This window comes from Diuraphis noxia, unplaced genomic scaffold (genome assembly GCF_037042655.1).
Source record: "Diuraphis noxia isolate RWA-SAM2 unplaced genomic scaffold, SU_Dnox_SAM2 contig0003, whole genome shotgun sequence".
NCBI lineage: Eukaryota > Metazoa > Arthropoda > Insecta > Hemiptera > Aphididae > Diuraphis > Diuraphis noxia.
The window spans coordinates 32,733,634-32,753,374 of record NW_028301713.1 but is presented as its reverse complement, the minus strand read 5'-3'; the positions used below and the strand labels follow the sequence as shown (position 1 = coordinate 32,753,374).

Below are 19,741 nucleotides of genomic sequence, written 5' to 3'. Positions count from 1 at the left end.
ATAATAGTTCACTAAACCACATACCTAAGTTTCAAATAATTTAATTTATTTTTAAGTTAAACAAAAAATAAAGTGTACACAACTTGTTTTAAACTAATTTAAACTTATCATGTTTAAAAAAATTACTAAACAATGATGATAATTAATACTCAACTGCAACATATTTATAAAAAAATAGATTTACACAAAATACTGAAATGTTTCAATTAATATTTTAGTTCAGGACTTTAAGAATATTATATGATGTTTTGTGCAGTACGAATATACAAAATCGTGTGCAAGTAAAATATGACAAATAGATTCAGTTACCACAATCTTTCTATATTTGTCAAATAACAAACAATAGTTGGTCAGTTGTCTAAAACTAGTTGTTAGTTACACAAATATTGATGTTAAATTTTCATAATGTATTTTAAATATTAGATATTAAATAATGCAACATCCCAATAAATAAAATCATTAGAATTAAAAGGACAACAAATCTTAAACTATGGTAAAGAATAAATAAAAAGGATTAGAATTTATTATATTATGTTTAGTTATAGGGAGCTGCCTCTTTACTCAATTCAATTGATGCTAACAAAAACTTACATCTAATTTTAAATATAATAAAATGAAGACTAAATTATTTCATTATACAAGCAAGAAACTCATGCTTCAGGTATAGAGAATGAATTCTTCAGACGAAGACATGGATATCGTTGAGTATATTCCAAATCATTTTCATCCCATTCATCATCATCGCTGGACACTGAACGTACCATTTTAATAGTTGCAACAATAGGCACAGTTGTGAAATGGTCCTCAGATATTGGCATTAAATTTTTCAACTTATGCCTAAAAAAGTTGTCACATGTTAAAAAAAATAATCTACATCAAACACTTTTTAACACTACAACACTGAAACTTACCAAATTCTTCGACTGGCAACAGCAAAGACCTTGGGAAGCGGAAATCCATTAAATGTGCTAGCTACAGGTATTGTATAAGCTCCCATATCTTCAAAAGTAATCCAATCACCCATTTTCATGAGTGGCATATTCACCAAATCAACTACTTGATCCAAACCATCACAAGTAGGTCCCCAGATGGAACTCTGACAAACTGGACTCATCGGATAATCCTATAAAAAAATTAACATAAGTTAATTGTACAATCAAAATATTAACAATTTTAATGTAATCTTAACTCACATTCAAAGGTTTAGGTACAACCACTGAGTGATCATACAGAATACTATTGAAAGAACCATACACTCCATCATTAATAAAATACATAACATGATTTTCATCATTAGAACGTTTTTTAATGGAGTGAATTTTTGTAGAGAGTGTAAACGCTGAAGCAACAAAGAATCTACCCGGCTCTGCTATGATGGTCACTCCATTGTTTGGAGGGAACCATTCATTAAGTGCATCATTCACTATGTCTGCAATCTGAAAGATACGGGTATAAATTAATTTGAGATAAGAACTTGGATTACATTTTTAACAAGATGAATACTTTGTCCAATGAAGTGCTTTTATTTCCAGGAAATCCTCCACCAATGTTCAACAGGTACATATTCATAAAACCTAACTGCTGGGCAAGTCGGAAAATAGCTGCTGAAGCAGCAATTGCTCTTCGAAAAGCAGCTGGTTCATTACATCCTGAACCAACATGAAAGCTTACTCCCACTACAGACAATCCCAAATCACGGGCCAATGACATTAATGCTGGCGCTTCAGTTAGAGGATCACAGCCATATTTGATACCAAGTGGACACTGAGTTTCAGTTGCATCACAACGAATTCGTATAACCAAGCTACAACAACAAACAAATATTAATATTGTGTCTTGAGGTAGCTATCATTAACATACTTGCAGGATGGATGGATAGATTTAATTTTGTATAGTTCCAGTTCATTATCAAATGTTGTCAGATCAACGCATTGGCTCATGGCATATTTAATATGTGAGGTCATTTTTGCTGGGTTAGCGAATATTATACGAGATGGATTCACTCCCAAGTCCAAAACTTTTTTTATTTCGGCCTTAATGAAAAAATGTAATCATACAATAAATATGTTATTGTCTAAAATATATAATATATATACTTACTTTGGAAGCACAATCGAAATTCGTTCCAAACGCTGCTAACGTTTCTAGCACAAGGGAATTGTCGTTGCATTTCACAGCTGAAATGTAATCTCAAATTAATTTTATATTCATAAAAATAAAATATTATAGTATTAAATTTAAAATGTAATATAATATAAGTATTTAAAATATTATTTGATAACTAAATATGCGCGTTAACCTTTTCTAATCTCAAAATATAGTTTAACGTTTAAACATCAATAAAAACTGTACACAGTAATGAGACATCAAAATATAAAAATTGTTTTATTAAGCAACTATTTTAATATTGAACAAGTTGATGTTCAATAACCAGTTGTCAGGTTTCATCTAAATAATTACATTTATTTTGTTTAAAAAAAATCATTATAATAATGACTGTAAAATGATGTTAGGCCAGTCATTTTACTTTTAAAGTATGAAAAGTAAATGGAAAATATGAACGGTAAACTAAATAATTAATTATCTATTATTGCATCTTAAATATTCTTAACTTAAAAACTTTATCTAAATACCAAATTATATTAATATGATTACACATTGTGTCTCGCGAGGGTTTTATAAAAATTTTAATTTCATTTTCATTTATAAATTTATTTTAATGTTTCGGTAAAAAATTTAAAAAATATATTTTTTATTAAATTATTGTCAAAAAAATTAAAGATAGCCATTTTGTAGTTTATTTTTTTGAAAATAATGATGTTTCAAAATTTTATTTTCATTAATTTCCTAATTCTTAATATTTTTTCTAATTTTGAAGAAATAAAATATAATTATAACTAGGCACACTGAAATCGTCTGGTCGGCCATACGAACATGCGAGTGGCGTTTCACATGATTGATAGCACTACGAAGTTAAATAATACGCAATTTTTTTCAAAACTAAAAAAAAAATAGTAAAAATCAGGAAATTAACGAAAATAAAATTTTGAAACTTCAATATTTTCAGAAAAATAATTTCTACAAAATGGCTACAGTGAATATTTTTGGAAATTATTAAATTAAAAAATATATTTTTTACTTTTTTCACTAAAACATTAAAATAAATTAAAATATAAAATAATTGTAGTTCTTATCCCTGTGAGTCTTTTACAAAACCAGAGTTTTGATATCTCCATTATTTTGGAAGGTATAGCAATGTGCATTCTCGTGGGATATCCAGTATATTAAATCATATACAGTTTTCATGGATTTTTTTTTGTAATTAATTAAAAATATATATATATTATATATATTTAAACAAAAGGAAGTTTAATCACTGGACGGTATTCCTTCGCCCTATTCATGTTTTTTTTTTATTATATTTTAGCGCATATTCTTATTATGGCTTTGTGTGTATAGACTGTAATTCAATGTATATGCTCCAATAAAAATTTAAAAAAAAAAAAATGTATTATACCACATAACCTAACCTACACTGAACTCTTCACCAAAGCATTTAGAATATACCAAATTATTAATATAACAGTTTGTTGGGGGTGGAGTGGCCGAGCGGACTAAGGCGTCGGTTGCGACACACGCAGTCGCCGATTCGAATCTCGGTCACGGGCGGCATCGCTCTTTGGGCATTTTGCGATGTCTGGAGAGAGGCCGCCGGCCTCCAACCGGGCATGGCAGAAACTCACGGGTGCCCATTCAAAATTCTGCCAAAAACCCACGAGTTAAAACCTTACAGTACCTTCCCCTACAGTTCCCCAGGCTAATGACCTCAGTTGTCGAAGCCCTTACCATAAAAAAAAAACAGTTTGTCACTATAGAATACAAAAAAAAATTAATACAATTTTACTTCTTATATATTAATATAAATAATAATCATCTCTAAAATACTTAAAACCTCAATCAACTTTGAAGTATGTTTTATGGTTGTACATCAAACTACCTAGTCAAATATAAATTGATAATAATATAGTTAAATTCTTAAAAAATGTTATTATTTAATGAATAGTTAAGTTCAAAAGTAATTATTCTAATACATTTTACAATTAATGTTCAACAATTTATTTTAATAAGGACAAATGAAAATACTGAAAACTATAATATTAAGAACGTGATCCTAATATTATTTTATCAAAATACCTACTATGAAAATAATGATATATTTTTTTTTTTACAGTTTCAGAAACTGACCTGAAAAGAACTCCCGTACAATAGAGCCAAATTCTAATACTGACTTGAAAAACTCATGTATAAAATAAATAAGCACTTCTCGTCTTGAATATTCTTAGTTATTTTTCATCAAAAAATCCAAGATTCTTGATTCTAGTTTTTAAATATATTGAATCTATGTGGAGTCCAAATGACAAATCTGAACCAAAAACAACTACTAAATCTGACATATTTATAACATATTTTTTATGGTCAGTTTTACAAAAAAATATTATGATATTATTTTCTATTGAAAAATAAGGAACATATAAGTATTGATTGCATTACATTTCATACAATTAAGTATCACTGTGTACTAGAATTTGATTTAATTATTCCTACATAATTTAATAGTTATCAGTTCATTTAATTATAAAATGAGGACTAAATCACTCACAAATTACAAAACACAATATTGCTTCTACTTTAAGATATTACAAATTTAAATTAAAAACAAATAATAACAACGCCCAAAGAAATCTTTGAATTAGACAGTTGTTAAAATGTTTAACATAGTAAAATTAATATTGAAAGTTTATGATTTGCGGATTTGCCAACTAAATAATAATAAGTAAAACGAAATTTTGTACTAAAAAATTTAATATACATAATATTGTTGATTAAATTGAATATCAACTTGGTATCGAGAGCTTTTAAATTCATTAAAAACACATAACACAAATAAATTGTTTAAAACCCCAATAAAAAGTAATAAGTAATAAATTAATTATAGCGCAAGTTCATTATCTTCAAAAAAAATATTTGAATTACAAGTGATAAATTTTGATTATTGGATACAATAATACTTTTAGGGAAATTCTTAAGTAAATTAAAATATTAAATGAATAAAAAACAAAACACTAAACATAATCTAAAATTCTATTTAAAATTAATACTCATTGTAAAGTTGAAATGAGTACATTTTTTATGCTGTCAATAAATACTTTATATTAATAACATTTTTTACAGTTGTATCAAATATTAGTATTTTCTTATACAATTTATATGAAAATATAAATAAAATATTTCTTCAAACTCACCATAAAAAGGTTTTACCCGCGGTAATTTTTGCTGCCATATTCTTGCTTTATGCACAAGATCGCCAACATCAAATATATAAAATGGATCTGATATTTCCTAAAAAAACATACAGTATTATAGACACACTCAGTGTAAGTATCACAAAGTAATAAATTATGGCAATAATTACCTTTGTTCTAACTATATCCTTTATAATTTCTTCAACAGTCACTTTATTATCAATGACATGAATTTGTTCTTCAAGTCCACAAATTCTCATGCTTATTTCGCTTGTACAATACAACTAGTGTCTTATATACTATATTTAATCACCGAAAATGTTAGTGAATTGAAAAGGTAAACTGAAAACAAAAAAACATTTGATTAACACTTGTACATCTTCATTTAAAATTATATAATGTAATAAATTTGTGAGATAAATTTATAAGCAAATAATTATAATAGATAGGCATTGATTATGGAATAGTCTATTCTATAATCAATGATATAGGTAAGTTGTTAAGATTATATACATTTTTAACAAAACACAATCCATAAAAAGAATAAAATTTAAAAATATTTTTAAATACGTTCAATGAATTAAGATATATTAGGTAACTATATTTAATTTAAAACATATAAATAAGATTCATGCAAATATTTACGGACAAGATTTTACTATTTTTAAAACATTTATGTTGATAACACCTTTTTTAAATATTAAAACTTAATTTAATATTTGTTTTACAGCTTTTTTAAGCATTTAAGAAATTTATAAAAATTACAATATTAATTTTAATGAGTACTTTTTTTTTTTGTCAAAATGCAATGATAACACATAATAAAAAAAGTTTAAAGTGCAAATTAGATATAGCGATTTGCTATCAAGTATTCAATTTAATTTATTTCTTTATACACATAATGCTACTTTATCTAAAAAAATTAAATAGTAATGAGATATATTACCTATGAATACTAATTGCTATTATCTCTATCAAGTTATACTAAGATACTTAACTCATTAGGCATTACTCATAAAAACAATATAATATAGAATAAATTTATTTATATAGTGTATAGGGATTTATAAAAATAGTTAAATTAAATTCTCAAAACATAATACAAAACTTCTAAGTGTTAAAAAATATTTTTTACTTAAATATAGAAGGTGAGTAACATGTATTTCAATTTTAACACTTAAAGTTTATCTTATAATTTTAATTTTAATTAGGTATAAAAACGTGTTTAATCATTTTGTAGTTATTTAATTTTATCATGTTACCAAATAAAAGAGTTAGGTAATTATAGGTACTGAAAATATAAGGTTACAAATAATTAATTTTATAATTTTAAAACAAATAAATATAAATAGGTATTGATATTAACGAATTGTATTAACAAAAAAACAAAATTTGTTTAGAAAATTCATTGATACTATTATTTAGAAATGATTCCATTCAATCAAAAAATAATTATTATTATAAAATATCTAGTTTCCAATAAAAAAATATTTTTTATTACATTCTTAAAGAAAAACTACTATATTTTTGTTCTACTATACAAGGAAATATATTACTTACGAGGCAGCTTTGTAGTGATATTTTATTCAACAGTGTAACGCTTAATCACAATGTCAGCAACGCCACGGTGGATCAACGTTTAGTCCAGATTGCCAATTCACTGTATGCCAAGCGTTTCCTGTTAAACACCACTTTACCAGCTGACGCTGTCCCTAAAAAATTTATTTTATTTTAAACACTTAAGTAACCCATGTCTAAAGATTTAAATAAACTTAAGCAATATAAAAATCTTGAATATGAATCTATTTCTTAAATACCTACCCTGGTGTTTTAAAAAATACTATTATTAGCATAATATATAAAAAATAACCAAATGTATGTAATTGAAACATGTAGCACAGAGAGCTATAAGCTAAAGAATGAAAACTGCTAATGCAAACGTTTTTATGTAAGACTAAAATGTATCTTATCAGCTCATACAAATAAAGATCAAAGGGCAATATTTAATTGTACAAGTTTTAAAAGCGGCAAGGCGCCATTTTTTAAATTTATACCGAACATTTAATGTTACCAGATATTATGTTAAAAGTGTTTTTTTTTTATTTACCTTTTAAATATTGTTTATTTCAAATTTAAATTTAATTGAAAATAATTTTAAAAAATGTAATTCAATTGCTTTTTAATCTAATTGTTATTTCAACAAATAATATCTAATCACGTGTTTAAATGACTGTCATAGATAATAGTACACTTGACATTTAAATGATAAGTACAGATAAAGAAAAGCTAAAATTCTAAGATATTTTTGAGATTCTACATTACATTTGTGGTCTTTCTATAAACTTACTAATATATAACTGAACATCTTTTGAATGAAGAATGTATATTAATAGGTATGTGTTGAACAACAAAAATTTTAAAAGATCACAATATAACTTAATGAATATTGAACAATATAATAATAGTTATGCGCAAGTTCTACATATATTATCCTTCCTCTGCACTCTTAGTTAACATTCAAAACACTCAAATAGTCAAATACATAACATAAAGGGTCCTGAATTTGAATTTCATTAAATTGACCTTGAAAATTTTACACATAAGTATTTTACAATGTAGCATTGTTAAAATAAAATTGCTTTAAATCTATTCTTATTTCGTACTTGGTATATAAAAAATAACTAGTTAAGTTAAAAATACCAAACATTTTGTCAAACCTAGGTAGGCAGTTAATAATAAATTAATAACTTACACAATCACTTAAAATATTAAATACTAAATGGAAAACTCAATTTATATATTATATTTTCTGTTTCAACAATCAGAGTATCTCTATTTGAATTGATAAACATAAAATCCTAAGATCTTTCCAACAGATTTTCTTTGATGGAAAAGTCAAGACACATTGAACAATACTGATGGATAAAACTGAAAACTTTGTATTAGGTACCAAGATTGTATAATATTGTTATTTATATTAAATAAATACATTAACAAGAATGTGTCCTGCTTTGTATGGCGAATTATTACCTAACATCTGGTGATTAATTTCATAAAACCATTTATTATATGGTATTTACTATAATGAAAGTGCAATTTAATTTGTATCAGCTCCCCATTTGAGGTGCTATCTATCTGCCAACATTATGAAATAACTATTAATATTATGCATAGGTAAAAAAGTTAGGTGATATGATGTTACTTTATCACCTAAAATCCCTAGAAAATAAATTTAAGTTTATACCAAATTTCATACTTTCCTTAGAATACTAAACTTAATTTTTTTTTTTAGTCATATTTTGTAGATAATATTATGCTGGACTTTGGATGAACTTAGCAAATCAGTATTATTTTTAAAATCCATTTTCATAACAATTTATTATTAATAGTTTACTTATGACAAATGACATGGATGATTTTATAGTAATATAGTATATAATTTAATATTACAATAAAACGGTTCTTTTGATGTGGGTGGGCGGTAAGTTGATCTATAGTATTTGTGTATCTGATGACTTCACGGCGTCCTGTCAAAAGATAGCGAAGTCAAAATGTATAAGAACAACAGTAAAAATGTACGAGTTTCTTATGTTTGCCTCGTTTACAGCCTAACAGGTGCCCCTGAGCGATAAACGATGAACTATAGTCGTTCATAAACAGCGACTGTCCGGTATCCGCTGTTAGTGTAAATCAATATTATGTGAACGAATCGTGCTTACCTTAGAAGTGGAACACCACCCTAACTGGATTCCGTTTAATGGCGAAATTTTGACTGTAGGTTAGAAACAGGTAAAAACGAAAATTGATGCATAAATTTTACCGACGTTCGGACAGACGGGAGCGTAGTGTCGAAAAGGACGAAAACATGTATTAGCGATAATAGAAAGATAATTATTGTTTTTATCAAAACCGCAGGGAAAAAAATTTACGGAGAAAACACATGGAAACAGTGTGACCTCGACCAAATATAATTATAGTTGTGCGAGTGACCAAAATAATTGTTCTATCACAAATCACAAAATTGTTGCAGACGCATAGACATTACCTATATAATATATGATCAGACATCAGTAAATACAAGTTGTTCCGTTGCAGACGTGGCGAATGACTAACGCTCTTCGAGTTACTACCCAGACACTGACTGGACAGGTTAATACGATTAAACTAAGTACCTGATACTAAATATAACGATTTATTTAATAATACAACACTATGGAATAAAACGTTATATTTATAATCGGTACGTTATTTCACATTGGCCTCAGTCGTGCCACTCGACACTATTCGGGGCAAGATACAAGGGTGTGTGCCATCGTCACCCATCGACCATCGCACACCCTAGAAATATCCAATTGCCATAATATTATTATGAAATTGACCTAGGCGGATACCTTGTCTACAACTCTCACTGTGCACGCGCGCCGCCCTCTTTTGCTTTTAAATTAACATTTTACAACGTTGTCACACCGCGACTTGTTTAATGTTTATCATCACTTCGACATCGCCACGTTGTCGATGACAAATAATTCGTTGTTTTTATCTATCGTTTGACATGGCATAAGCCTTCGATTAACAAAAAACCAATGCTTTTTAAAATATATGTTCTGAATTTTCGTCCGTCAAAAATTAATGGCTAGTAGTACGTATAGTTCGGAGAATTATTCGACCAAATATCCATTCTATATTATATTATTATATGGTATGTTGTATTTACCCACTAACTTACTAACTTTTACTTGCACCCATGTATTTAAATAAAACACTTGTCTAAACAGCTATCTCTGCATAGCTAATATGAGAAAGCTTCCTCCCACCAGTCCCACCAACAAGAGGCAACAATTCTGAAAATGTATACTTACTGTGAATGGTGTGCAAATAAGAAGTGGTCTACAAAGAAAAAATCAAACCATTTTGACTCTCAAAAACGACAGCAGGGATATATCGCGTCACCTCGTAGAATTGTTGAAATTTTAAATATATATTTTTTTTTTATTCCAATGAAGAAAATTATATTCATGTCGCATTAAACTCCAAATTATTGATCAACTATAAATAACAGTAAAAATTACTTAAATACATATAAATACAATAAACATTTGTGATTATTCAGACTTTATTACAACTTCTTAAAATACAGTCATTAAAATGTAGAGTCCAATATAACCTGTATAAAATAATTTTATTTAATACTTCCTATTTTAAATTAAAGAAAAAACTAATGAAATCTGATTATTTCACGAGTCATGAGTTTTCTTATGAGGTAAATTCTTATATTAAAAATAATTCAACTCTGAGTTTCAACGTCCATAGGCCAAAATTAATAATATACCCTGGATCTGCAACAGATTTTTAGTCCAGCGATAAAAAATAGCTATTTACTTGGTAACATTTTTACGTGATGCACGGATGCGTGTTGTACTTAAGTATGCACTCGATTATATCCCTACAGCTATGTATATGAAACATGAAATCACTATCAAGTACAAATAGGGAATAACCTATAAATTAAAAACTTAATAATCGTTTACGAAGGCGGAGGTCAGCGACTATAATGATACATTCAGAGAGGATGACGCGAATCATTAAACCAATTTATATCACCAGCATGGTCATATGGCACATGTAAATATTAAAATAATGAATAAACAACTCCATGACATGCGCGATCGTTACATTTTTGTTTTTCTAAAACATTATAATATTATTTAGTTAGACCAATTAGAACGCTAACCACTGTTAAAAGTCCTAATTTATTATTTAATTGTATCCGCTTAATGCTAGAGTGCTGATTAATGATCAATAACAAGCTGCATGTATTGATGTATGTATACTGTTTAAATTACCTAAATCGTAATTATTAATTAATCATCATTGGGATTGTGACTTATGTATAGTAGTAACAAAGCCCAATGCAGGGATAACTAACAATATTAATAAATTGTCCAACTTGGAATAATTCTTCTCACTAAAGGGCGTGTATATTGTATTAGACATTCGTGTATTTTTTTGTTGCGTAAACGATACACGATACACTTCACTCAAAATGTTTTCGTAATACGTAACTACGTTATAGAATATATTGCTATACTAGAGTTAATATACTTTAAGATAGTACTTTAGTAGACAATAGTACAAATTTAATTTTATTATACTTTAACAACACAATACAGTGTAGACAGTAAAACTACATTTAATTGATAATAATCACATGCAAGTTCAATTTTCCATTCGCTCATCACAGGAGGTGGTCTCGGGCCATCCAACCTTTGAACCTTGTCAAAGTAATTAAAAATTAAAATTAAATTTTGATTTTTTTGAGTTCAGCACACTTTTTAGCGATAAGATACTTGTAAATTTAGTTAGGTAATTTCTATATCAGTTTATTTTAAATTTTGCTGATTTGGACCATATAATAATTGATTTCTGCTCTATAATATTAAACATTATTTTTTGAATATTTTACAATGGTAATAGATAGCAGTTCTTGGAACATTCCCCACTTAAAAAAATCTTGTTTGTGCCATTTATTATTTATATGCATAATTCATAAGTATATTAAAAAGTAAAACAGTGTATGCATACGCCTATTTATTATATATAAAAAAAAAAAAAAAACAAAAATAGTTAGGTACCTACCTATTAGTCATAACTTTCCTAAGACTAACGTCCGACGCGTAATTTAATGGCCTGAACGTCGAAAGAAAACAGAAACCCTCCTACGCAGTATATGTCACTACAATACAAAGGATTAAAATTAAAAGAACCCGGAAATAGTTTTTTTCGTGGAGTTAGCAACGTACTGTAATTTAAATGATAAAAATTTCAAACCGAAGTTAACTCGTTTTGGGAATCTACATCTATATGAATATTAATTATGTTATTTAATAAGGTAATTATTTGAATATTGCGATAAATACATATTATAGTGCAAGGATATACTATTTATATATTCTACTCCTTCCTCTTGTTCTACTTACTAAAACAAAATATAATTATTATACCGCATACGGTATGCGCATATTATATAGTTGAACGTAGTATAGTTCAACCAGTGGCACAAAATATAGGGTGGGGAACTCTGGGACTTAATGTTACTATGTATATAGGTATAAATAACCTGCATATGTTATCATTGAGTATATTTGAGTATATTATATTGTTTATTGTATAATATATTGTACAATATATAATATTATAAATTGTTGAGCTAGATTTAAAATAAAAAGTTTTTAAAAAAAACGTATATTATATTCCCACTCAATGTAATAATATATTAGGTGTATTATGTATTTATAATAGTTATCATTAGGTACGTTGTAACTAGTGCTGAGCTGAGTATTATTTCGACCAATCTGGATTAAGAATTACAATTTTTCAATCTAAATCTCAGATCAAATCGTCGATTTTCATTTTGGAACCAATTTGTTGATTCGGATTTCGAATTCAATCCGGTTTCATTGTTTTTGAGATAATTAGGTATTTTTTTTTATTTTTTAGTAAAATACATATTTTGTGAGCAGTTAAAGAATTATATAGTTATATATTTAGATAAATAATAAAATAATAACTGTTTTCAAAATGCTTAATAATTCAGATTAATATCATTATCCGGATCAATTCGAATATGGATTGATCCAGGTTTAGTGCTCAGCACTAGTTGTGACTTATAAATTAATAACCTAAAAAAAGTATTTTTTTTACGAAATATATTAGTATTTTTTAAGTACAAAATTCAAAGAAAAACAGTGTTAAAATATTATACGTCATCATTATGCACATGTCAACTTAATAAATAAATGTTTATAACTTTTGATTTTTCATGACGTACATTATGTATTTTAATAAATTGTTCTCAAAAAAAAATCAAGATAAACTACACGATAACGAATTAACACATTTTGCGGCCCATAATAGAGATTGAGATAATTTAATAATTGTTAAGGTACCGCTATTTGGTTATATTTATAAACAATTAATTACTCAAACAGTTACATGTGGTTAAGTGTTACACATTTAGATGACATTAGACAACTATAATTATTGTTTTTTATAATTATATCAATTATCAAAAATAAATAAAAATTCTTTCATAACCCTGCGGTATGGAATAATAAATCAAAATTTGATATCCGTTACTTTATAATTTTTTTTTTATAGGTCGTTATTACTATATCTTGTAACCGTAATAACTTCTACAGATAACTGATAATACACAAAATTTATCTTCAAAACTTACAGAAATATAATTTTTATACTTTGTCTTTTATTATATTAAATTTATAACCATAACACAGATAATGAGAGGGGCTGAAGCCCCCTTAGCCTCTGCTGGGTCAGTACGCAACTGTTATAAATCATATTTTTTTTTAAACTATAGGCAAAATGCATAGTACATTGCTTACATAGAAACAAATGTACCATACCAGGTCACCAAAGGTGTTCAAACTTTCTTACTCGAGTATCTACCGCATAAGAAACAAAAAATTCTTTATAATCACGTTTACAATTGTTACTGTTATAGAAATCCAATATATATATAATACAGATAATAATAAATAAGTTCAAGTTTTGAACGGTTTTTACGTCATGGCATGTGATATGAGTGTACCGTATTTCCCCGTACCTATACTTAGAACAACTGTAAAATTAAAATGTGATGTGGTCAACATATAAGAGGTATCTATATTCTTTGTAGAACAGTTTTTAGTTATTACTTATTAGACAAGGGCTAAAGACTTATATGAATTATATAGCATGATTTCCAATGTTTATTTGAAACATAGCTTTGTGATATGGAAATTTGTTTCATATCTAATATCAGAAGTCTATACAGTATTTATTTTTTTTTGCATATTTTGCCTATTTTACTCTCTTTCGAGTGCATATTTAATTGTACACGTATTCTCATTTTAAGTGCATTTTACATATTTAAATATTTTACACATTTAAAAATAAGAATTCAATTTTTTTATAAATAGTTAAAACAATAATTTAATGCAGGTATATCTTTTTTTTTCTATTATAAAGTGTATCTGAAATATAAGGTCATCAAACTTATTGATAATATAAAAGAAAATTGGTATATCTTAAAGAATATTCAAAGAAATATATAGGTTTACATAGATTTAATAAATTAATTTAATTAATAATACAACGTCAATTAATAATATAACCTATCATTGAAAATATTTTTCTGATATTTATGGGATAGTCTAAATGTTTCAATTTTTAAGAGCATATTATAAGTAATTATACATAAATAAATGCAGATTTCAAAATTTGTAAGGACATGAAGTCCTCAGTCCTTATACTTATTCGTTCTTACTTGTTACTATACGGAATTCTATACTCAAAAAGCAGGTACTCGCTGATTACTAATTGAGTTATATTAAACTTAAAATACGTTTATTCACAAAATATCTAATAATTAATTTAAATATTAAAAAATATTATTATTTTCGTTATTTCCTTTTAAAATATAAATTAATTTTTGTTTCAATACCTACTAATAACTGCATATTTTAGTTTTGAATATTTAGACATTATTTTTAGTGTTCATTACATATTATGCTATAATATACCCAATAGTTTTACTGTTATTTCAAATTTAAGTTCAAAGTACATAAACACACTCGGCTAACAACTTTATCCTATCAATATTACATTTTGATTGATGAATGATGAGTTTGTATAATTTAAGACGATAAATGGTTTATTAATTATAATTATATAATTTATTTTAAGTTATAATTAGAAGTGTAGAGAATATGTTAGGTATTAAATTTACCTATTTATAGATTACTTTTCTATATTTCTTCAGTCTAGACTAAACTACAACATTTTAATAAATGTGATGAAATTAAAATCATGCATATTACATAAAATAGTACTTATAGGTAGTAGTCTAAAATAAATAGAAACTCACATTTTTAGAAAAATATTTTACTATTGAATGAGTAATTATAAAAATAAGAAATGCTAATAAAAATACTTCACTTATAACCTTAATAATATGTATCTAATTTTAAATTTGTACTTAGGTCTTATAGTTATATAATAATAAATAATAGTTTTAATAGTCCGATATACCATATTTATAAATTTATATTAATATAATATGAAAATATTCATAGGAGATATTTATGGAGAAGTTACCTATAGTACTTAATTTTAATTGTACTTTTAATTAAAAGTTTATATTATTTTATCTATAAGCTTAACTTATAAATTACAGATAGTAAGTTTTTATCGACATTTTAAAATATTACTTAACTACCTATTTAAGTACAAATGTTACTGGTATAATGAATCATCTGCTGTCGTTGTCAGTGACTTACAGTTGGTAGTGCAAAATATTTTTAAGTAGACAAATAATATAATGATTTAAGAAGTGTTTATTGTTTTTAATTTACAAAAAATTTTGATTTTAGTATAGGTACATCGTACATAATAGTTATAGTATAATATTATATTATCATAAAACAGTAGTAGTTACTTACACAATATAATATTGTGTAGAACATAATATAAGTTGTGATGTCATACTAATATACTATATACATATTATACATATAAAATTGCGTGATTGAGAAAGATCATGTAAGTAAGTTCGCTATACAAATTGTTACATATTATTAGAATAATGATTAGGTATATTATGCTACATGTAATCTATATGAGTCGTCGGTTTAAAGTTCAGACCGATTATGTTATTAGGTATTAGTGGTATTATAGAAACTAATACGGCGTAGAAACGCATTTAACACATTTTTCGATTGACGGCGGACCGACATTTTACGTGTGTATACAAATTAGTATCAACTTCTTTATTCAACAAGTCAACAACCCATTCTATTAAATAATATGTGCTATATATGATATGACCATATTATTATAAGTATCGTAAACTCTAAAATTAAAAATGGCAGCAATTACTCAAAATTAATATTCAATACAATAGAAGTATAGACGATAGACGGTTACTATTCCATCATAACGAACATTATAGTAGGCACATGAGATGTTTTGGAAAAGTGTGGGGGTTTTAAATTGTTACGTTTATATTGTCGTTAAATAAGCAATGCCGAATTGTTATGAGGTGTTTTATAAATTTTTGTTAAATGTCAATTTGTTTAATATGATCTGTAAAATTGGAGTAAGTAGAATATTCCATATTTACAAATCATAATATACGATATACCTTCTCGCTGTCTACAGCAGATAAAAAGTGATATAAAACTACATCATAATTATTAAAACATAATGTATAGTATAATAAGTGCGCTTTAATTAATTGTTTAGAACTCTATATTTTTTCTGATACACATATCACACGTTATTTGTAAATTACAATTGTTGAGAGAGATTACAAATTAATTGCTGACTTATATCCATTATACAAGGTGTAACTGAAGATCTGAAGAATGAAATAACTTTTGTACTAATGCATATAGTCAATATTTAAAAAAAATGCATATATTATTCATAAACGCTTTCAATACAAATCTAATATATATATTATAGTTAATACAGAAAATAAAATATTTTAAATTTAATATATATTTATTTTTTTAATTCGAAATAACCAATTCATAAATCTGATAAATTTTGATGGTATAATAACGTTTAGGTCAAATAGTTTACTTTTTTTTACAATTTTTTAAAATATCAATATTTATTTTTGGGAATTTTTCAGACATAAATAATTAATTAATAATTATCCATATCATTTTATAATTTTTTTTCATGTGTTTAACATATATAGTTGTATCAATTTTTATTTTTATTCGTCGGGGTTTTTTTTGTTGCAGCCTGTATATTGTGTATTTACAACAACCAATTTTCGGATGAGATATTACTGAATAAGGTTATTTTTTTTTAAAATTTATGTCTCACTCAGACACTCGGTTGGATGTTACAACAAACGTCTAATAAAGTAATAATATACTGCAGATTAAGTATAATAAAGATATTTTTCAAGTTTTGGTGGGATTTTTCAGTCATAACTCACATATTGTATTTTGACACAAGTGAAGTATAAACCTAATCTACAAAGATAACAAATGATTATAATTTAATATGATTTTATCAAATCAATATGATATAATTATTATATGTACAAATGAAACTTTCTTAATAAACTACATAGTAAGTACTTCTGAGTACCTATGATAAAATATAATAATATATAAGACTATAAAATAGGTACCATGATTTATCACATAATATCTTATCTTAAATTCTTACATCATACTGCACTACTGCAGTAATGAGCAATTTGTGCCTCAATGCCAAACATCGATACCATCACTAACAATTTAGCCTAGTATTTTATGTCTAGCTTATACAGAATACCGGTATACCGATTGAATTTCTACTGTTTATGTTATACTATTACAAGCTTATGAACTAGTTGGATTAGTAAGTTTTAGTAGGTCGGTCAAGTGGTGTGGTACACTGTGGTGTGTAGAGAGGTTGTCCTTCAGTGGGGAATATTGACGTGATGAACAGTGATAATTCGTACCAGCGCCGTAGTGAAAAAATATACTACCCTGTATACAGTGATGTATTATTAAATGTATACTTATACTGTCTTATCGACATATAACAGTTGTAACGAATGTTTCGAAAGTTGTGCTATTCTAATAAACCGTCGAAATTGGTATTTTAATTTTTAATAAAGGAAAAATAATTCAATTTTATTATAAAACCTAAGAGTTTTTACGCGATTTATAACGTATAAATCATTAAACGCCACACTCGTATGCACAAATCCATTATCCATCGGACAAAATAGACAACACACCAAAATTGAGTTTAACAGTTCCAATTTAGTTTTCATATCAGAGTGAATTGACCTATTATCAATATTAAAGATAAGAACTTGATATGTTCACATCCAAGTTCTTGTGTAGATTTTTATAGTATTAATATTTTACTACAAGGATTAAAATTAAAATACCGTAAAAACAGACGATCGATTAGAGGACGCAAATAATTTATTGTTCTTACTTTGAGTTTGATAATAAGTCAATTAGGTAGCGAACTAGCGACACAAAATTGAAACTGCAAACATAAATTTTAAGTTACCCGAATGTTATGTGTTAGAAAGATGGAATATACACATACTGGACACTGGTGTGACGTCCTCTCTACTATTTTTGTTTTTCAGAGTAGGTAATTCCTAAACTTTCGCTAAAAATGAAAAAAAATATTATCCCTAACCGAATAATGAAAAGTAAACTTTTACCTATCATGTTAAATGTTATTTTATTGCCTTTAAAATTTTAAATAATAAAGCACATAAAAATAAAGTGTGGAATTTATTTTTATTTATAATTATTATATTAATGTTAGAGAAATATTTAGCAAGAATTTAATTAAGTATATTGGAATGGACCAAAATATATGTTAACTCTGACCGTAAGATTACCTCGATTGTTGTACACTTGTCAGGTGTTATAATAAGTGAATTAGTAATTATCTCGAAGCCAAGCACTCACAAAAACACGACTAGATCCTATTTGAACAGAAAATTAATCCGAATATTATGAAGTTAAAAGTTGCATGAAAAATACAATATAAAAACACTAAAATAGCGATTGAATGAACCCGATAGGTGCGTGGTATTTATATAAATAACTTATTACTACGTATTTAAAAATATAAATAAAATTACATTTTCATACTAGATTCTAGTAATTAGCATTGAACACTTTGAAATATAGTGTTTAATAATATTTATTTACATACACGATTTCATATGGTGAAATACAAATACAGCGTTGCCGTAACGAAAAACATATGTGTATCAACAAAGATATTATCGTAATGTATGATATAAAACGTAAGATATTTTGAGCAATCAACCATTCCAACGGTATACAAAAAAAAAAGCTTGCCAAATCGTGGACGGCATGTAGTAGGTACACCGTACACGTGCTTTCTTGATTTATAATTCTATGTAAGAAATGTTTTATGTATAAGTACATTTTAGTGGTGTGTTTCTGAAATTTTAACCTTTTTTAATACTTTATAGTTGCACTATTTTTATGAAATCATTTTGTACTTTTTAGCATTCAAAAAATTGTACACGAATCTTTTCCCTTAGTAAATAAATTCTTATCTACTAAGAATCTAGCTAAAATTTATCATTATTTTAACGATTAAATAGATAAATAACTTTTCCCAATTTTCAAATTTCACATTTTACATCTAGGCTAACAAGCCTTCTTTTATTGAGTTATCAACCAATTTTAAAATTAAATTACCTACCCATTATTATTGAGTAACATTTTTACTATTTTATTACTTACCACAAACTTTAAAATCTTAAAACTCAGATTTTTTCCATCCAATTATTCTTAATAACAATACTCATTTATTATACCATATACTTTCGTTTTCGAATTTTTTTAACAATTAAATACTTAAATTAC

General features: G+C 26.3%; 1 protein-coding gene across 2 annotated transcripts; it reads right to left on the bottom strand.

The window, feature by feature from the left end:
• Positions 1 to 300: 300 nt before the first annotated feature.
• On the bottom strand, positions 301 to 9,182 carry LOC107166354 (ornithine decarboxylase 1-like). 2 transcript variants are annotated; one of them, XM_015514993.2, is made up of 10 exons: positions 9,023 to 9,182; positions 6,864 to 7,015; positions 5,474 to 5,645; positions 5,304 to 5,400; positions 2,101 to 2,177; positions 1,861 to 2,033; positions 1,504 to 1,804; positions 1,194 to 1,436; positions 912 to 1,123; positions 301 to 837 (listed from the first exon to the last, which is right to left on the bottom strand). In XM_015514993.2, the coding sequence occupies exons 3-10, from the start codon at positions 5,561 to 5,563 to the stop codon at positions 651 to 653; spliced, it is 1,380 nt and encodes a 459-aa protein (XP_015370479.1). In that variant the 5' UTR covers positions 5,564 to 5,645; positions 6,864 to 7,015; positions 9,023 to 9,182; the 3' UTR covers positions 301 to 650. The 2 variants fall into 2 exon arrangements, with proteins under 2 accessions (XP_015370479.1, XP_015370471.1); XM_015514985.2 differs by lacking the exon at positions 9,023 to 9,182 and adding an exon at positions 7,125 to 7,275.
• Positions 9,183 to 19,741: the final 10,559 nt, after the last annotated feature.